Here is a 15400-nt window from a genome sequence, read left to right on the forward strand (position 1 = left end):
TAGGGAAATACCCAGTTTTCAGGCTTCTTATGGGGATTCCCTAGATGGCTGAAGGCACCTCCTCCTTTAAGACCTCATAGAGACTCAGGCCCTGGTCCTTCAATGCATTCTTGACAACAGTGGTCCTCAACCAGTGATGATTTTGGCTTCCAGGGGACATTTGGCAAGGCTGGGAATATTTTTGGTTATCATAACTGTGAGGGGGTGGTTACTAGCATCTAGTGGGTAGAGGCCAGGAATGTTGCTAAACACGTCACAATATTCAGGATAACCCTTTGCAACAAAGAATGATGTGGTCCCAAATGTCAATAGTGCCAAGTTTGAGAAACTGATTTCCATGAATATTACTGATTTTAACAAATGAAGCCAAGAACCTTTATGTTTTCCAATAAATGAAAGCAGGACAACAAAGCTTTTCTAAGGGATATATAGGCCTTTGTCCAATTGTACCGTGACTGTTTTTCCTATGAGGTGCTTAAAGCTCTTGCAGAAAAAATAATCGACAATCTGACAACAGAGATTTATTGATTAATTTGCAACGTGAGGTACAACATAGATAACTTCATCACATGGTTACAATCCAGTATTTGTGCTTTGTAAGATAAGTAAACGTTTATTCGAGCACAATGAAAGTCTACACACAATATTCTGGGATTGTTTAAAAAATAAGTGTATTCTATTCCATTTGATAGCACAAAGAAGCACATTTCAGCATGAATTGATGGATATATTTTAAAACTGGGCATTTGGTTAATGTGTCAAATTAAGCATAATAACCTAAATTTGGACTATTTCAATAATAAATGCCTAATGAGCACTGGGCAACTATCCTAGGATGGGAGTGGGGAAGGAAGGATGGCTTACAAGGGAGCTTTCTTTGCATTTCAAAATGTGGCTGATAGAGCAGGTGAGGCCAGCATTCATGTATGAGAACCTGTTGACATTTAAAATTACTTTGTGATCTTGAAAAATAGAGTAAAAGTATAGTATATCCAGAAATCCTTAATAAACACCTCTTTGATCAAGAAAATAAAAGTCCGTGTAGGTCATTATTTGGAAGGAAAGAAGACTTATTAAGGGACATTAGATACCTTTATTTTTCAAAAGAGTAAATCTCTGTTATTAAAATAACTAAAATGTGACAAAATCTTCTTTTCCCCCAATTCAAGGCTAATATCCACAAGTCAGGGTAAGTCTATGATCCTAACTGATGATGTCAAATATGAGACCATTACCCTGCTTCTGTCATTAAAAATGTCATTGGAGTGGCGTGTCTGCTGTACAGCTACCAGCACACACGTGATGAAACAAACCATGAGCTCAATGTCAATATGTGACTTTAGACAACAATCTCTTCATAAGTTAGGAAGCTCGAAGCTAACTCAATATATTATTTAAGACAATAATCTCTTTATAATTTATAATAAAATAAAGTAGAAGTTTGTATGTCATATTATTCAAGACACAAGCAGATTTTATCTGAAAAGACTTTTTTTTTTTTTTTTTTTTTTTTTTTAAATATGAGAGCTTTCTGTTAGGATAAGAATATGTGATCATGTTACCCAAGTAATACAGGGATGGAAACAAGACAATCTTTTATTTTCCTCTTCTTCAGTTGAATGCCAATTGAAACTAGTTTTCTGCTTAGCTGGGAGCCCAGACACTATTTGGGAGAAGTGGGATATTTATCAGTGGGCTGTAGGTAATAAATGAAGTCATCTCAGTAGGGGATGCTGCTATCCTTTTATCAATGTCCACTGACATTGGTTTGAAAGTGGAAATCTTTTGTATAAAAGCCTGGGGATTCCTCACTCATATCTTAAGTATTTCCCTGGGCTGGCAGCCCCTTAACATAATCACAAAAAGTAAAATATAGGTTACAGAATACTTTTAAAAATTATTTTGACCACTGAGTTTGTTAATTAGAGATATTACAAATCATTTTATATGATTAAACATATGTGAGCATTGTTTTCCTGGAGACTGGGTCTCATTATAAGCCTTATAATTTGGGCCCCATTGAAATTTCTCTTTGTCCAGCCCTTCTAATCCAAGCTCTTTGGAACTCACCCACAAGTTGTATGAATTTGGACAGACCTATATTTTGCTTTTCCTCCTATTTATTCTGTATGCAGTGGATTTGAGTAGCAGATTTTTTTTTTTATAGCTCTGCTAATGTGATGTGATGTTTTGAGAACGTTTAGAGCATTTAGAACAAACCACTGTAATCTAAGCTGAATAAAGGGAAGGAATGCTCTATAGGGCAGACTGCCTTATCCCAGTTCCAGGAGCCAGTCAAAGAGACTCAGTCTCCCATCCTTCTGCTCCTCATACATTTTGCAGTACTGGACGACTGCATGGAAGATATCGCCCACTTTCCAGGACTTCTGATGAACCAGCCGCACGACATCTAGAAACTAAAACAAAACAGAGAGTTAGGGCTCGCAGAGCATAGAGGGTCCAGAAAGCCACCTCATTCAACCACCCTCGCAAAGCCAATGGCTCTCCAGTCCCTATTTAAATGTCTCTAGTGTCAGAGGACTGTTTTCCAGGATAATCTATTTTCTTTTTAAAGATTCCAGATTATTACCAAGCTTCATCAACTGATTTTTTTTTTTTCACAGCAGTTTGCCATTCACTGATTGCAGAGGATTAGGTGGAATGAGACTAATTCTTTTTTTTAAGAGCCAGTCTTTTAGATATTTAGTGTTTTCTCGGGTCTGCTTTTTTCTGGGTTAGACTTTCTGTAATAGGACTGTGTATTACAGCTCCCAGTCCCTTCTATTTCTGTCACAAATAAGATCTCACTGGGTGTGTACATTTAGGCCAAATAAATCAAGTGGTAAACTTTGAAGCAGGGCCACCTGTTGGTTTCTCATTCCATCCTGAGAAGCAACTCCCTCACCCTCCAGGCTAAGATGAAGGATCAGGAAAGTCTGGCTTTCCACAGCCACAGGATCAGGAAAGATGGAGGAAACACCTTAGATTTGTCACCTGGTGATTGGTACCAGTTCTATCGGCCACAACCTAGAGAGAAAGTCTGGACTGCAAGTGAAATTGAGGGCTTGAAGGGAGGAAAAATGGAGAAATAATTATAAGTGGTTCTCTTCATGGAACTGATGAAGTCCAGTGTGAAGGACTCTCTAATTTCTTAGGTACTTTCTTGAGGAAGGATGTCATGAAAGCCAGGAACTACAGGAAATATTTTAATACGTGGAATCTCATTCAATTCTGTCACAACTCTATGATGTGAGCATTTGCAATGAAAAAGATGTGGGCTTGAAAGATGAAAAGTTATCAGTAGGATCGTGGTCTTCTAATGCTTCTGTCCAACGCTCTTTCTACCACCGTAACTTTCTGCATTTTGGTGGCAGAAGAACTATGTGCCTGCACATAGTAGGTGCTTCATGCATATTTGCTGAACAACAGAAGGGATGCAAGACCAAGTGTGAGTCAAATATATTCAAAGATCTCAAGAAGACTGTTTGGAATATGGATAAGTAAATTCTATGTTCTTGATATTTACTTGGAGCACTGGGAGAAAAAAATAGGCTGGAAATTTGGCAGTTTTATGAGGAAGAGAGCCTTGTTTGCTAAAAAGATGAGGATTGTGGTTCAGTTACTATTTCTTTGTTTTTTTTTCTAGGATTTTTTAAAATTAAATTTCTTTCTTTTTTTTTTTTTTTTTTTTTTTTGGTATTTGTTTGCTCAGACTTCAGAGATCAGCCAGGAACTGGAATGCTAATTTCTTTCCAGTTTGAGTATGTTAATTCATTTCAATTACTGAGAAGTTGTCTCATAAAGATCCGCTGTTAAATGATGTTTCTTCTCCCAGCTGTGATGGTACCAACCATTTGCACAGTGACAGTAATCAGTGCTTTATTGTACTCATTTGGCTTGTATTGGCTGAATCAAAATAAAGCAATTTCCTAGGCTGGAAAATGACATCCTTAATTTTTAATACCTGGAAACATAAACATTGTCTTAAAGAGTTTTAGGATGTTGTGAAAAGGGAGACAGATGGAAGGCAGATGGTGACCACAGACAGTGATCTCCCAGCAGAAGGACAACATCTTAGCCATCTTTTCATATCTCATGCCTGCACATAGTAGGTGCTCCATGCCTATTTGCTGAATGACAGAAGGGATGCAAGACCAAGCGTGAGTCAAATACATTCAAAGATCTCAAGAAGGCTGTTTGGAATATGGATAAACATTTAGCATCATTGAGGATGAACTTTCACTAAGTATTCAGTCTTGAGTTTTGGGTAATGTATTTTCACATATATAATTTAAACATGCATCTCTTGAGGCTGTTGCTCAGTAATTTTCTACTGCAAGAGCGCTCCTTGAAAATGATTGGAGGTTATAGATCTAGGAAAAGGCTGAACAGAGCCTGGAGTGGGAGAGTGGCGGCCATGCGGCAAAATAAAAGCTGGTCATGGGGCATGTTTCTTGTCACGTGGTGACTGAGTGGGCATATACGTTGTGGGGGTGAGATGTGGGGCTGCTTCATGCTCATGGTAGCAGCCATGGTGAGCCAGCTCATTCACTCCCATCAGTCTCAGTGTTAGAATTTCAGAGAGGCCGGGTGCGGTGGCTCATGCCTGTAATCCCAGCACTTTGGGAGGCTGAGGTGGGTTGATCACGAGTTCAGGAGTTCGAGACCAACCTGACCAATGTGGTGAAAACCCCATCTCTGCTAAAAATACAAAAATTAACTGGGTGTGGTGGTGTGCACCTGCAATCACAGCTGCTCAGGAGGCTGAGGCAGGAGAATCGCTTGAACCCGGGAGGCAGAAGTTGCAGTGAGCCGAGATCTCACCACTGCACTTCAGCCTGGGTGACAGAGTGAGACTCTATCTCAAAAAAAAAAAAAAAAAAAAAAAAAAGGAAAGAAAGAAAGAAAAAAAAAATTTAAAAGAAAGTATTCATTGCCTGGGACCTCTCACCACCCTTCTGAGCTTCTTGTCCATCTGATTCTTGACATTTTAGGAACAGAGTACAAACCCTTTAGGTTAAAGCTTTGCTAATGATGAAAATACTTTTGGGAAGGGGAACATTTCAAGCAGCTATTAGTGATTTATGGAGATACATAAAAATAATTTTGTGAGCTGTTACTTGTTATCTAAGAGTGTATGTAAGATCCAAGCCATGATTTTGATTGAACAAAGGGATGATGACATGTGGCTTTGGAATAGCGATCTTGAAGGGAATAAAGGGGAGAAAGGCTAAAATGACAGCTTTTGTATGATTCCACTAAGCAGGCTTTTCCTCACTCTCCAGCTCTTACTGGAGATCTAGAAAGTAGAGCTCCTAGTGCAGAAGGTGGGGACATTGAGTTTCTGAGGTCTCACTGGGAGACGCTCACAGGTTGTTGATTTGTTTCTCGAGATTTCCCTAAAGCATCCCCAGTAGTCTTGGTGCCTCCTTTTACTTAGCAAGTCTGAAAAGATTCCATCGATGGAAACATGACATTTGCCTTGGCTCCTTTCTGTAAACCGTGGCTCACGGGACCACTACCTTATCCCCAGCTTTTATCTCTGAGTCACTGTCTGGGTGGGGGAAGAATCAAAGCTTTGGAGCAGATGCCAATATTTTCCCAGAATTCTCCCTGCCTCATACCTTTCCAGAAGCCCTAACACCAGCTTCTTTCCATCTATTTGGGGCCTGTGAAGGAGAGTCTCTCCAAACTTGTCAAAATAACCCACCAGCCAGGCCACTCTGCGTAGAGTTTGTGGTGTGGTCACAAGCTGGAATCTGTCATGATTTCTAAGTCCAGGCTGATATCCCAAAAAAGTGGCAGTTAACAATGGTCTGGCCCCACTACATAGAGCATGCTCTGAGGCTGTGATGACTTAATCTAGGATATTGAGACCTGGAAACATCTTTGAGGCTGATGAGCAAGAAGATCTCATGTCTTCTTTTCTTCCATTAAAAAAAGGTAAGAATGAAAAATGATTGTGAAGAAGTCAGAAAAGGACATTCTAGTTCTTTACTGGGCTGAAATTTTAAAACCACGTCCCATTTAGCAGCAATTCCTAGAGCTCTCATTGTGCCTGTTCATGCTATTGCCTGGGTATTTTCACAATCAGCTTTAGCATGTCAGGATCTGAGTTTTCTTTCAATGGTATTGAAAAATAAAAATGAAAATATTTCATTTTCTGCCATTTCACAATCAGTAATAATGAGGTTCCCTTCCCTTAAATCATAGTTGGCATTTCGAATGTTTTGTCTTAGGAAACTAGAAGAATTTACATTCTATCATCTGCAGACTCGTTTGAAGAAAAGAATCACATAGGAGATAGTTTTTATATTCTCAGGTGCATTTAATAAATTAGATTAATTGTTTACAAAATTGTATCATGAAATCTATGGGAGTTGTTGCAAGTTGTGTAATTTTTTGGAAACATTCAACTTAGGTTTCTGAAAGCAACTACATCCTTTTGCTCCAAGGCAGAATTAGATTGCATTAAGCATAAGAGAGTTGGTTCTTACATTGCTCCTGCAATTAAGGCCCGTAGAGCTACCAGCCTTAGCCTTGGCTGCACCCTGGAACCCCAGGCACCTTTACAAAACCCTGATGCCTGGGCAGCATTGCCGGAGAAGATTCTAATCTAATTGATTGGAGCGCTGGAGTTTGTAAAACCTCCCTGCGTGACTCTAACATGCACTAAATCTGACTAAAGAAATCAGTTCAAGGCACTTTATTATGATTACAGATGAAGCGCCTCAGTATTGAATTCTTCCTAATTTTCCCCTTCCTTCGCGATGAGTTTCTTTGAAACTAATAACCTTAACTGTAGTTTTTTTGTCTTCGTATTTGCAAAGTTAAGTCAAAAGTCAATACCATCAAGTTGGAGACTATTATTCTAAGTGAAGTAACTCAGGAGTGGAAAACCTAACATTGTATGTTCTCACTCATAAGTGGGAGCTAAGTTATGAGGATGCAAAGGCGTAAGAATGATACAATGGACTTTGGAGAGAATCTTAGATGACTCAAAAAAAATTAGAAGATTTTATTCCTAAAATTACATTATTTAGAATTAAAGTTCTTGAGTTGGTGCTAATTGAATGAGTGAAATATCATTTAATATCCTTCTTAATAATATTAGCGGAATATCTATTTTCTCAGAAAAAGAGTTATATCCAAAAACAAGTATTATCTTTGAGAATTGAAAATCAGGTTGGGATAAACAAATACCAAGTCAGGGCATGATTTATGTAACCCAGGTGTTTGTGAGACACCTCTTACCCTTGCACCGACTGGGGATTTCTGAGACATATATTCATATAACATTGTTTCTTCAAGAAGATACATTGTATAAACATCTATTCCATTAAGGTACCACCTGAAAATCTACCATGTCATACTCTTATTCAGTAAGCGGCAGGCGATAGAGCTGGAACCAGCTCATCTTTCATTTTCCCATGAGCCTGGGAATGTATTCCTGAGAATGCTTTTCTCTCCTCTATGTAGCAGAGGGTCTTTGGGACAGTGTATGGCATGGGCGTAGGCTCACATGTGATTGTGTTTTTTTATTGCACCCTTTGCAGCTGAGTGGTAAGGTTGGAGGAGAATTTATCAAGTAGTGAACCGCTCAATACCTTGTAAATGAAAGTATGACAAGTATAGCAAGGTGCCTAGAATAATTTTGAGTATAACAGCAGGCAGGCATAGGCATGAAAGGACGTATTAATTACCAGTTGGAAAAAGGTTGAAGTGAGAGAGGGTATGAACAACGAATCAGGTCTCCTTTTCAATTTTTCCTGTAGTCGATCCCATGGACTCGTGATGCAGAAATAGAGAAACTGCTCTAACTACCGTAAGCAGGGGCAAGAAGGTAAAGAACATTCCATTTCAGCCTGCTAGATTTTGGCACAGATAATTAAAATGCAATTACACAGTTAAAAAAAAAAAATCCAGATTGTAAGCCCAAGGTCATTTAACTTGAGAAAGGTCCTTTCAAAGTAAAGAACTACTGAGAAGTATTTTATGGAGAAAGCAGGGTGCAGGGACTTGGCCTGGGAAATCGTTCATGTACCCGATTTGCTCCTTAGTCAAAAAGGGACAATAATATCTGTTCTGTTTTTTCACAGGCTTGTTGAGAAGCAAGTAGGATGAGGCACATGGAGGCACCTTGTGACAACAAGACATGAAAATCCTACCCGGTGGCTCGATAGGCAGGATCCTAAAACAGTACTCAAGGTTTTTCACCCTAATCCCTAGGACTATGAATAGGATGAGATATCATACCCTTTTTACGCTACCTTACATGGCAAAAAGGATTTATCAGTTACCTTTGAGTTAATCAGAAATCCATCAGGTGATTATAATCTAATCACACATATTCTTTTTTTTTTTTTTTTTTTTTTTTGAGACAAAGTCTCAAGTCTCACTCTGCCACCAGGATGCCAGGATGGAGTGCAGTGGTGAAATCTCGGCTCACTGCAACCTCCACCTCCTGGGTTCAAGCAATTCTCCTGTCTCAGCCCCCTGAGTAGGTAGGATCACAGGTGCCTGCCATCACGCCCGGCTATTTTTATTTTTTTTTTAAGTAGAGATGTGGTTTCACCATGTTGCAGGCTGGTCTTGAACTCCTGACCTCAGGTGATCTGCCCACCTCGGCCTCCCAAACGGCTGGGATTATAGGCATGAGCCACCACACCTGGCCTAATCACACAAACTCTTTAAAGACAGAGCTTTTTCTGGCTGGTGGCTGAGGTATCAGAGAGATTGATACCAAAAGGACATAAAGGAGCCATGTGACGGGGAATGTGGGTGGCTCTGGGAGCTGAGAGCGGCCCTCTGCTGACAGCCAGCAGGGAAATAGGACCTCAGTCCTACAACCACCTGAAACTGAGTTAGCACAACAACCTGAACGAGCTTGGACTCTTTCTCTTCCCTGGAACTTCTGGATAAGTGCCTAGTCAGGCTAATGCCTTAATTTCCGCCTTGTAAAACCTATAGCAAAGATTACAATGGAACTCACCCTAATTTCAGACCTATGGAGCTGAGTGCTGTTTTAAGCTGGTAAATTTGTGGCAGTTTGTTACACAGCAATAGAAAACTAATATGTTTAATTTGAAATCTTTTAAAACGAGTCTACTTTTAAACTATGGAAAATTGAGCTTGAAGACATTGGCAGACAGATTCATGCCTTACTCTTAATAGCTAAGATTCTACCACAGTTACAGATATAGAATTAGAGTGATAGTTACAAATAATTTTGTTGTTGGCCAAGGATCCCTTGCCTAGCTTTATATTTCTGGGAGGTGGAGAATAATAAATAAAAAGTCTTCCTAATGCAAATCTGTTTGGAAGGGAATTAAAAATGCCTTTTCTTGGCCTGTTTTAGATGTTAGTGTGGCTTCACTTTGGTTTCTGTTATATATCAGGTTCTTCTTTCTTTCTTTTATTTAAAGGAGTGCTATGAAGAAATTTGTCCCAGAGCAAGAAAACACCAAAAACTAAGAGACTCTAAAAAAGTTCCCAACCCCCCAATTTGCTTTTCTTACAACCACCTACTAGCCAAGACAAAGTAAGGATCAAAGAAATGCTAATTATATTATATTTACACCGGTGGAAGATTTCAATGTTCTAGCTACAATTTTAAGGTCCAGAACAGTCAGCATCAAATAATTCAAATGGAAATAGGTTAACTGCGCATTTACTGAGTTTCCAGTGGTGATAAAAACACAAAGCTTCATTGATACCCAAACCTGGAACATGATACCTTTTCAATTCTGTTTTCCTGAGACTTCTTAAAGTAGATGGTGGGAATTCCAAGTTCGGAGGCAGCTATCCACTGCAGGGTGGCTCGGAGCTCGGCATCTGGACACTCTGGCTCCAGGTCAAAGTTGATCACCAGCAGGCTCCTCTGGGGGCTGGCTGTTCCCATGGGCAGTCCAGATGCAGGCGCTGGGCACAGACACAACCACAGCCTTATCCCTCTTTCCAAAGGGAAAGCCCAGGCAATTGTGTGTCAAAAGTACGGGAAGGTGGCTTACCCTCTATGCTTTCTGACTGTTCTTTAAGAGTCTCCTTTTCTTCCAGTAATTCACTTTGGGAGAAAACAACAGTATATGATTGGTCATGTTTAGAAGAATAAGCTGTAAATGAAAGATGAGGCGATGGGTCTTACTGATCTAAAGGTTTCTGAAGTTCATTCTGGATTTATTGTTTTTGTAGAGTGGAGTAATGCTGGGAAAATACCAATGTGGCTATTATGTAGGATCACTGGGTCTGCAATAAATGTCCTCCAACAACAACAGGCCAGATAACTCAAGTTACTTTAGTTAGGATAGCTGGTGTGGGAGACTGAAAGATGCATCCTTCTCTTCTCTTCAACCTCCTTACCATAAACCTTCATAGGTTTAAAAAATCAAAGAGATTTTGTGGGTAACTCTTCTGATTTGGAGATTTATTCTTCCGCATTTGACTTTCATGTTAATGAATCATATGTTCCCATCTTATCACTATGTTTTTTTTTCTATACTACAATAGCAACATAGCTTTTATTTTATTTAAAAAATAATTTTACAGGTATATGATTCTTTGATCTGAAATAAGAAAAAAGACAACTGGCTGGGCGTGGTGGCTCACGCCTGTAATCCCAGCACTTTGGGAGGCCGAGGCGGGTGGATCACAAGGTCAGGAGATCAAGACCATCCTGGCTAACATGGCGAAACCCCGTCTCTACCGAAAATACAAAAAATCAGCCGGGCGTGGTGGCAGGCACCTGTAGTCCCAGCTACTCGGGAGACTGAGGCAGGAGAATGGCGCGAACCCAGGAGGCGGAGTTTGCAGTGAGCCGAGATCGCACCACTGCACTCCAGCCTGGGCAACAGAGCAAGACTCCATCTCAAAAAAAAAAAAAGAAAAAGAAAAAAGACAACCAACAAACTGCAGAACTATTTGACAGAAAAATATCTCAATTAAAATTTTTCTTTTTCTTTCCTTTTATTGGGGAAGTGTAGTAGGCTGGGTGGTTTAGAATGAGGGACTCATAACTGAAGTATTTCATTAGATATGGTAGAGTTCAATATCGGAGGTGTTTTCATATGGTGTGTACTTATTACAGAGCCTTGCACGTAGTGGGAGGACTTGGTAAATGTTTCTAAAGTAAGAACATATGGCCAGCAGCTGAAAGGAAGTGGCTATCCTGGGAAGCCTGTGGTTTGTCCTATATTTTTGTCGTGTCTAGAAATTGGAGTACAGGAGCCCTTAAAAATGTGTTGTTTGATGATAGACAATTCTCTCATTCTGTTACTGCTAAGATATGGCTGAAAAATTCCATTGAGTTCCTGATGTTAAGAGAAAGAGTATAGTAATTCTTTCATTCATACGTATTTATTTGCAGAAATGTTAATTTTTCAAGGATCTAGATTTTCTTCTAGATCTCTATGCAAGTGACATTGGGGATATGACAAATGGGAGGCACAGTTTCTGCTGTTTTGGATGCTGACCATGGAGGTGATTTCTTGGCTTTCTTAGAATACAGATTTTCCCTGGGGTCATAGGCTCATAGGCTCATACTGCAGAGAAAGTTGGGAAAAGTGGCTAAATAAATGTTTCCTGAAAGAGAAAAATAAATTTACCCCAAGGTAGTTTTTGTTTGTTTGTTTTGGTTTTTGGTTTCTTCTTAAAACAAAACAAAACAAAAAACCAAGATAATGTGTACGTTCATCTCCACTGAATAATGGCTGTGTGGAGCAACAAAGGATGCACGGTCACCCTCAATCACTGAGGAACACACCTGGTTAAATGGTGAAATAAAAGTGCTGTAGTTATAGATAGTGATGGAGAAAATAGGTCAGGGAGCAACTTTAGTCTACACTTATTGTTGTTCTGAAATTTCAGAAATCTCCAAATCATAAGCTAAATCACAATGGTCAAAAATAGATTTCAATCATTTTAATTTTCCAGAATAACCACATATTCTAGAAGTACTCCTGACCTCATGTTGCCCTCTCTTTCTGCGGCATATTTTAGGATGCATGTACTTCCTAGAAGTACTCGTCCTTCTCTAAGTCCTTTTTTCCTTTGGTCTTAAGGAAGTCCCCATATTGTGGAGAGCATAGTCACTGGGTGAGAATGACACATATCCATCATGACAACCATTTAATATTAGACACATTTAGTAGTGATAATCCCAGGTTTCTACATGTAAAGGAAATGCCATTCACATTTGATTTGACTGAAGTGATGATGTTTCACAGTGAAGACTATTGAGTAGTCTTCTTTAGTTGGCATGGTATAATTTAAATGGATTTTTGCTTCTGTTTCTAGGTAGGTAAAATGACATACACTTCAGATTATATTGATAAGTTTTATCTGACATAATTATTCCACAGGGGGCAGATTTGAAACCCAGAAAGCAGGTGGTGGCAGGGCAGGGCCTATTCTAGACTTGAATTCTTGCTCCAGTGACATGGAACCAGAGCAGTACAGACACGATGAGGTCAGTGGTTGGGCACACCCTGAATGATCAAAATGAATTGCCAGATGGAATTGGAGTAGTGGTCTCACAATCACTGCATCTCAGTGGCTACTTACTTAATCATGGGAGAAGATGGCATGCTTTCCTGATAAATGTCCAGGTCCATAATGCCAAGACTGCTAGTGGCACTACTGTTGCCATTGCTGACAAAGCAAAAGTTTACATATTAATGCCCGTCTCCAGCCCCTAACATGCTGCTGACAGTGATGTTCCATTGTTGTACAAGCTCCTTCCTTTGGTCCCCAGAAGAATATCGCTTTGTGCCTAGGACACCTCACTTAATATTTATTTCTGACCAAATTAAGAGAAATCATAATGAGACATAAGCCTAACAGGCTCAGCAGATACTAATAATACTACTAATAATTTGTGAATAATACTAAGTTGTGATATTACCACACAAAAAGTGGTATCACACTTCAAAAAGTGGTATCACAGCTGGTAGATCACACCCAGGGGCTAACAATCAGTATGCCTCATTTCTTCATTCTAGTTACAGCGAAGGTATTTATCTATTGGCAAGAGATTTCTTGCTGCTGGGGACACCTGCAGAGATGAAGGAACTTCTGAAAACATGGGCTGGCAGAAACCAGTTTTGACAGAAACCAGTGGACTCATGTTCTCCCTTTGCCATTTGGGGGATTTTCTCAGGGACATCCCATAGGATTTCACAGGCTAAGCATCTGGCTTGTTATTTTCCTATGAGACTACAGAACCCCAAGTACAAAGCTGGGCAATGTCAATGTTTTATTGGTCCTTTATCTTACAATCTTCAAGAAAGAGCAATACCTGGTACCTTTTTTATTGTAGAGAAGGAGGACCCAGATTGCATCATTTTCATAGGCTGCACAATCAACATATGGTCTAGTTACTAGCCTGGAACTTACTGAAACACAGCAAAGTTGAGCCAATTTTTAGGCTCTGTTTGTGCTTGTAAAATGAAATATATCCAATTTTACCAAACCACTCAGTCTCCTCACACCTTCTCTGTTTCCAGTGACGTCTCTTTCAAGCAAGGCTTTCAAAGGGTGAGTGGTGGTGCATCATGTGGTGGGACAGTTTTCTCCTGAATATACCAAGAGTAGATGGTACTCTAAGAGTAGAAAACATCAACTGGATGCCTTCAATTTTAAATTCTTGTCTTAGCTTTTGAGGGGGACACCAGATATATTCACATATTGAAACCTGATGACTCAAAATTGCACTGGAGGTAATCAACCCTGTAAACCTTACTGTTGAGTCCAAAGATTCAAGTTCTCTTTGCTTTTTGTTTCTATCTTGTAATACTTTCCACTAGTTTTAGAAGTTTTGACAAACCGTTTAACATTGTGAAATGTGAAGTCTAAACAGACTAAACTCCCAGAAATAAAACTTTCCAAGAGTCATACATACACCCAGATGCCGATCCCATTTTCCAGTCGGCCTCTGTACAAAGCCTGCGGTCCAGTATCAAATGAGATTTTGGGCAGAAACACAGGGAGTCTTTTAGAGGTTCCACCTCAACGGGGAATAGTTTTTAGTTAATGTCTCCTGATTGGCTTGAGCCCTTTCAGATCTGATGTTCTCCTAATCTCCTCTCTGGCTTTGTGGGAGGAACAATACAGAGGCAGGGGAGCTGGAGGGAGGAACAGTCAGGTCAAACAATAGAACACAGTGTGGAAACACTTGCCTCGTGTAAACCCAGCCTGTGTTGCATCTGAAATACAAACGAACCAGAGACAGAGCATCAAACACACCAGGTGTAAAAGCAGCTCACCACTGAAAAAAATTTTCAGTTGTTATCACAGAATGTACTAGCTGGGGCTTGCAGGGAAGGGAACGCAGCTCATTCTTAATCACGGCCAATGAAATTTAAGCCATAACTGGATGTTAAGATACCTCTCAGCACACAAATCATGACAGGCAGGCACTTTGACATAGTGGGAACTTTCCTTTTTTTTGTTCTCTCCTCCTCTCTTTATTAGAGACCCTTTGCAGAGAACCATTAAAGTGCATTTTTTAGAATCTGTGTTGAGACCAATTTCCCCGGGAAGTCAAGGGAAGAGCAGGTACCTCATGGATCGCTCACTGAGCTGCAGAAAGCTACTTGTGTCATCTGGGTTGTCCTCCTCATTGGCAAGCTGGGTCCAGCTGCCTGTGCTCTCCTCACTGCTGCTTGGAGGGTTGGGGGACTCATCGGGGGCTCTGGCTTCTGTGGAGGCTTCAGTCTGTGGTACATCTCTGGCATCAAGGCTGTCACTGTAGAGGGCAGGATATTATTACCAAGAGAGGCAGCACGCACGCACACACACACACAGAAACTTCACAGAGCCACTTTGTAGAGTCCCAATAAACAGGATATCACTGGACACAGGCAGAGTCTCCCTGAGCTGATCCTTCTGCTCGTTCTCCAGGTACCATTTGCCTTTTCAGGATTACTCCCTATCAGCCAGCTTTTCCATCTCTTCTATTAATCTCTGTCTACTGACTCCCTCCAATCATTTGAAAAACAGGTTGAATGTATGTAGCCTGGCCTACACACAAAAGAATTATCGAGGGACAATGGTGTTTAAAAAGAAGATACACAAAGCATTCACCCCAGAGATTATGACTCAGCGTTTCTGGAAGGAGGCCCACAAATCTGCATTTTCATCCATCACTCCTGGTTGATTCTAATGCAAGAGGATCATTAGAAAAATACCTGCCCCATTTCTGGTGATTTTTACCAAGTCATTTTGCACTGACTTGGTAAAAAGCAAGATGCTTCTATATTTTGATATACATATCCTCTGTATTTTGCACTTGCACTGTATTTTGTGCTGTGTTTTACCCCATCTCATCCCTCTGAAACCCCTGATTTATATCAGCACCACTCTTTTGAGCACTTGAATTTTTAGACCAAGGAGCTCTCCAGAGCAC

At 40.1% G+C, this 15400-nt stretch overlaps 1 protein-coding gene across 2 annotated transcripts in view; it reads right to left on the bottom strand.

Annotated features, from left to right (window-relative positions):
• Nucleotides 1-508: 508 nt before the first annotated feature.
• The window catches only part of SPHKAP (SPHK1 interactor, AKAP domain containing), a 194954-nt gene continuing 180062 nt past the window's right edge, over nucleotides 509-15400 (bottom strand). The window contains exons 8-12 of one of the 2 annotated variants that reach the window (XM_007966526.3): nucleotides 14555-14740; nucleotides 12559-12645; nucleotides 10011-10063; nucleotides 9737-9921; nucleotides 509-2417 (exon numbers count right to left, since the gene is read on the bottom strand). In XM_007966526.3, coding sequence (XP_007964717.3) covers nucleotides 2274-2417; nucleotides 9737-9921; nucleotides 10011-10063; nucleotides 12559-12645; nucleotides 14555-14740 — 655 coding nt within the window. In that variant the 3' untranslated portion in view covers nucleotides 509-2273. The remainder of the gene's footprint in view (nucleotides 2418-9736; nucleotides 9922-10010; nucleotides 10064-12558; nucleotides 12646-14554; nucleotides 14741-15400) is intronic. The other variant, XM_007966528.3, reaches the window with a different exon arrangement.

Source organism: Chlorocebus sabaeus, chromosome 10, assembly GCF_047675955.1.
Source record: "Chlorocebus sabaeus isolate Y175 chromosome 10, mChlSab1.0.hap1, whole genome shotgun sequence".
NCBI classification, from domain to species: Eukaryota; Metazoa; Chordata; class Mammalia; order Primates; family Cercopithecidae; genus Chlorocebus; species Chlorocebus sabaeus.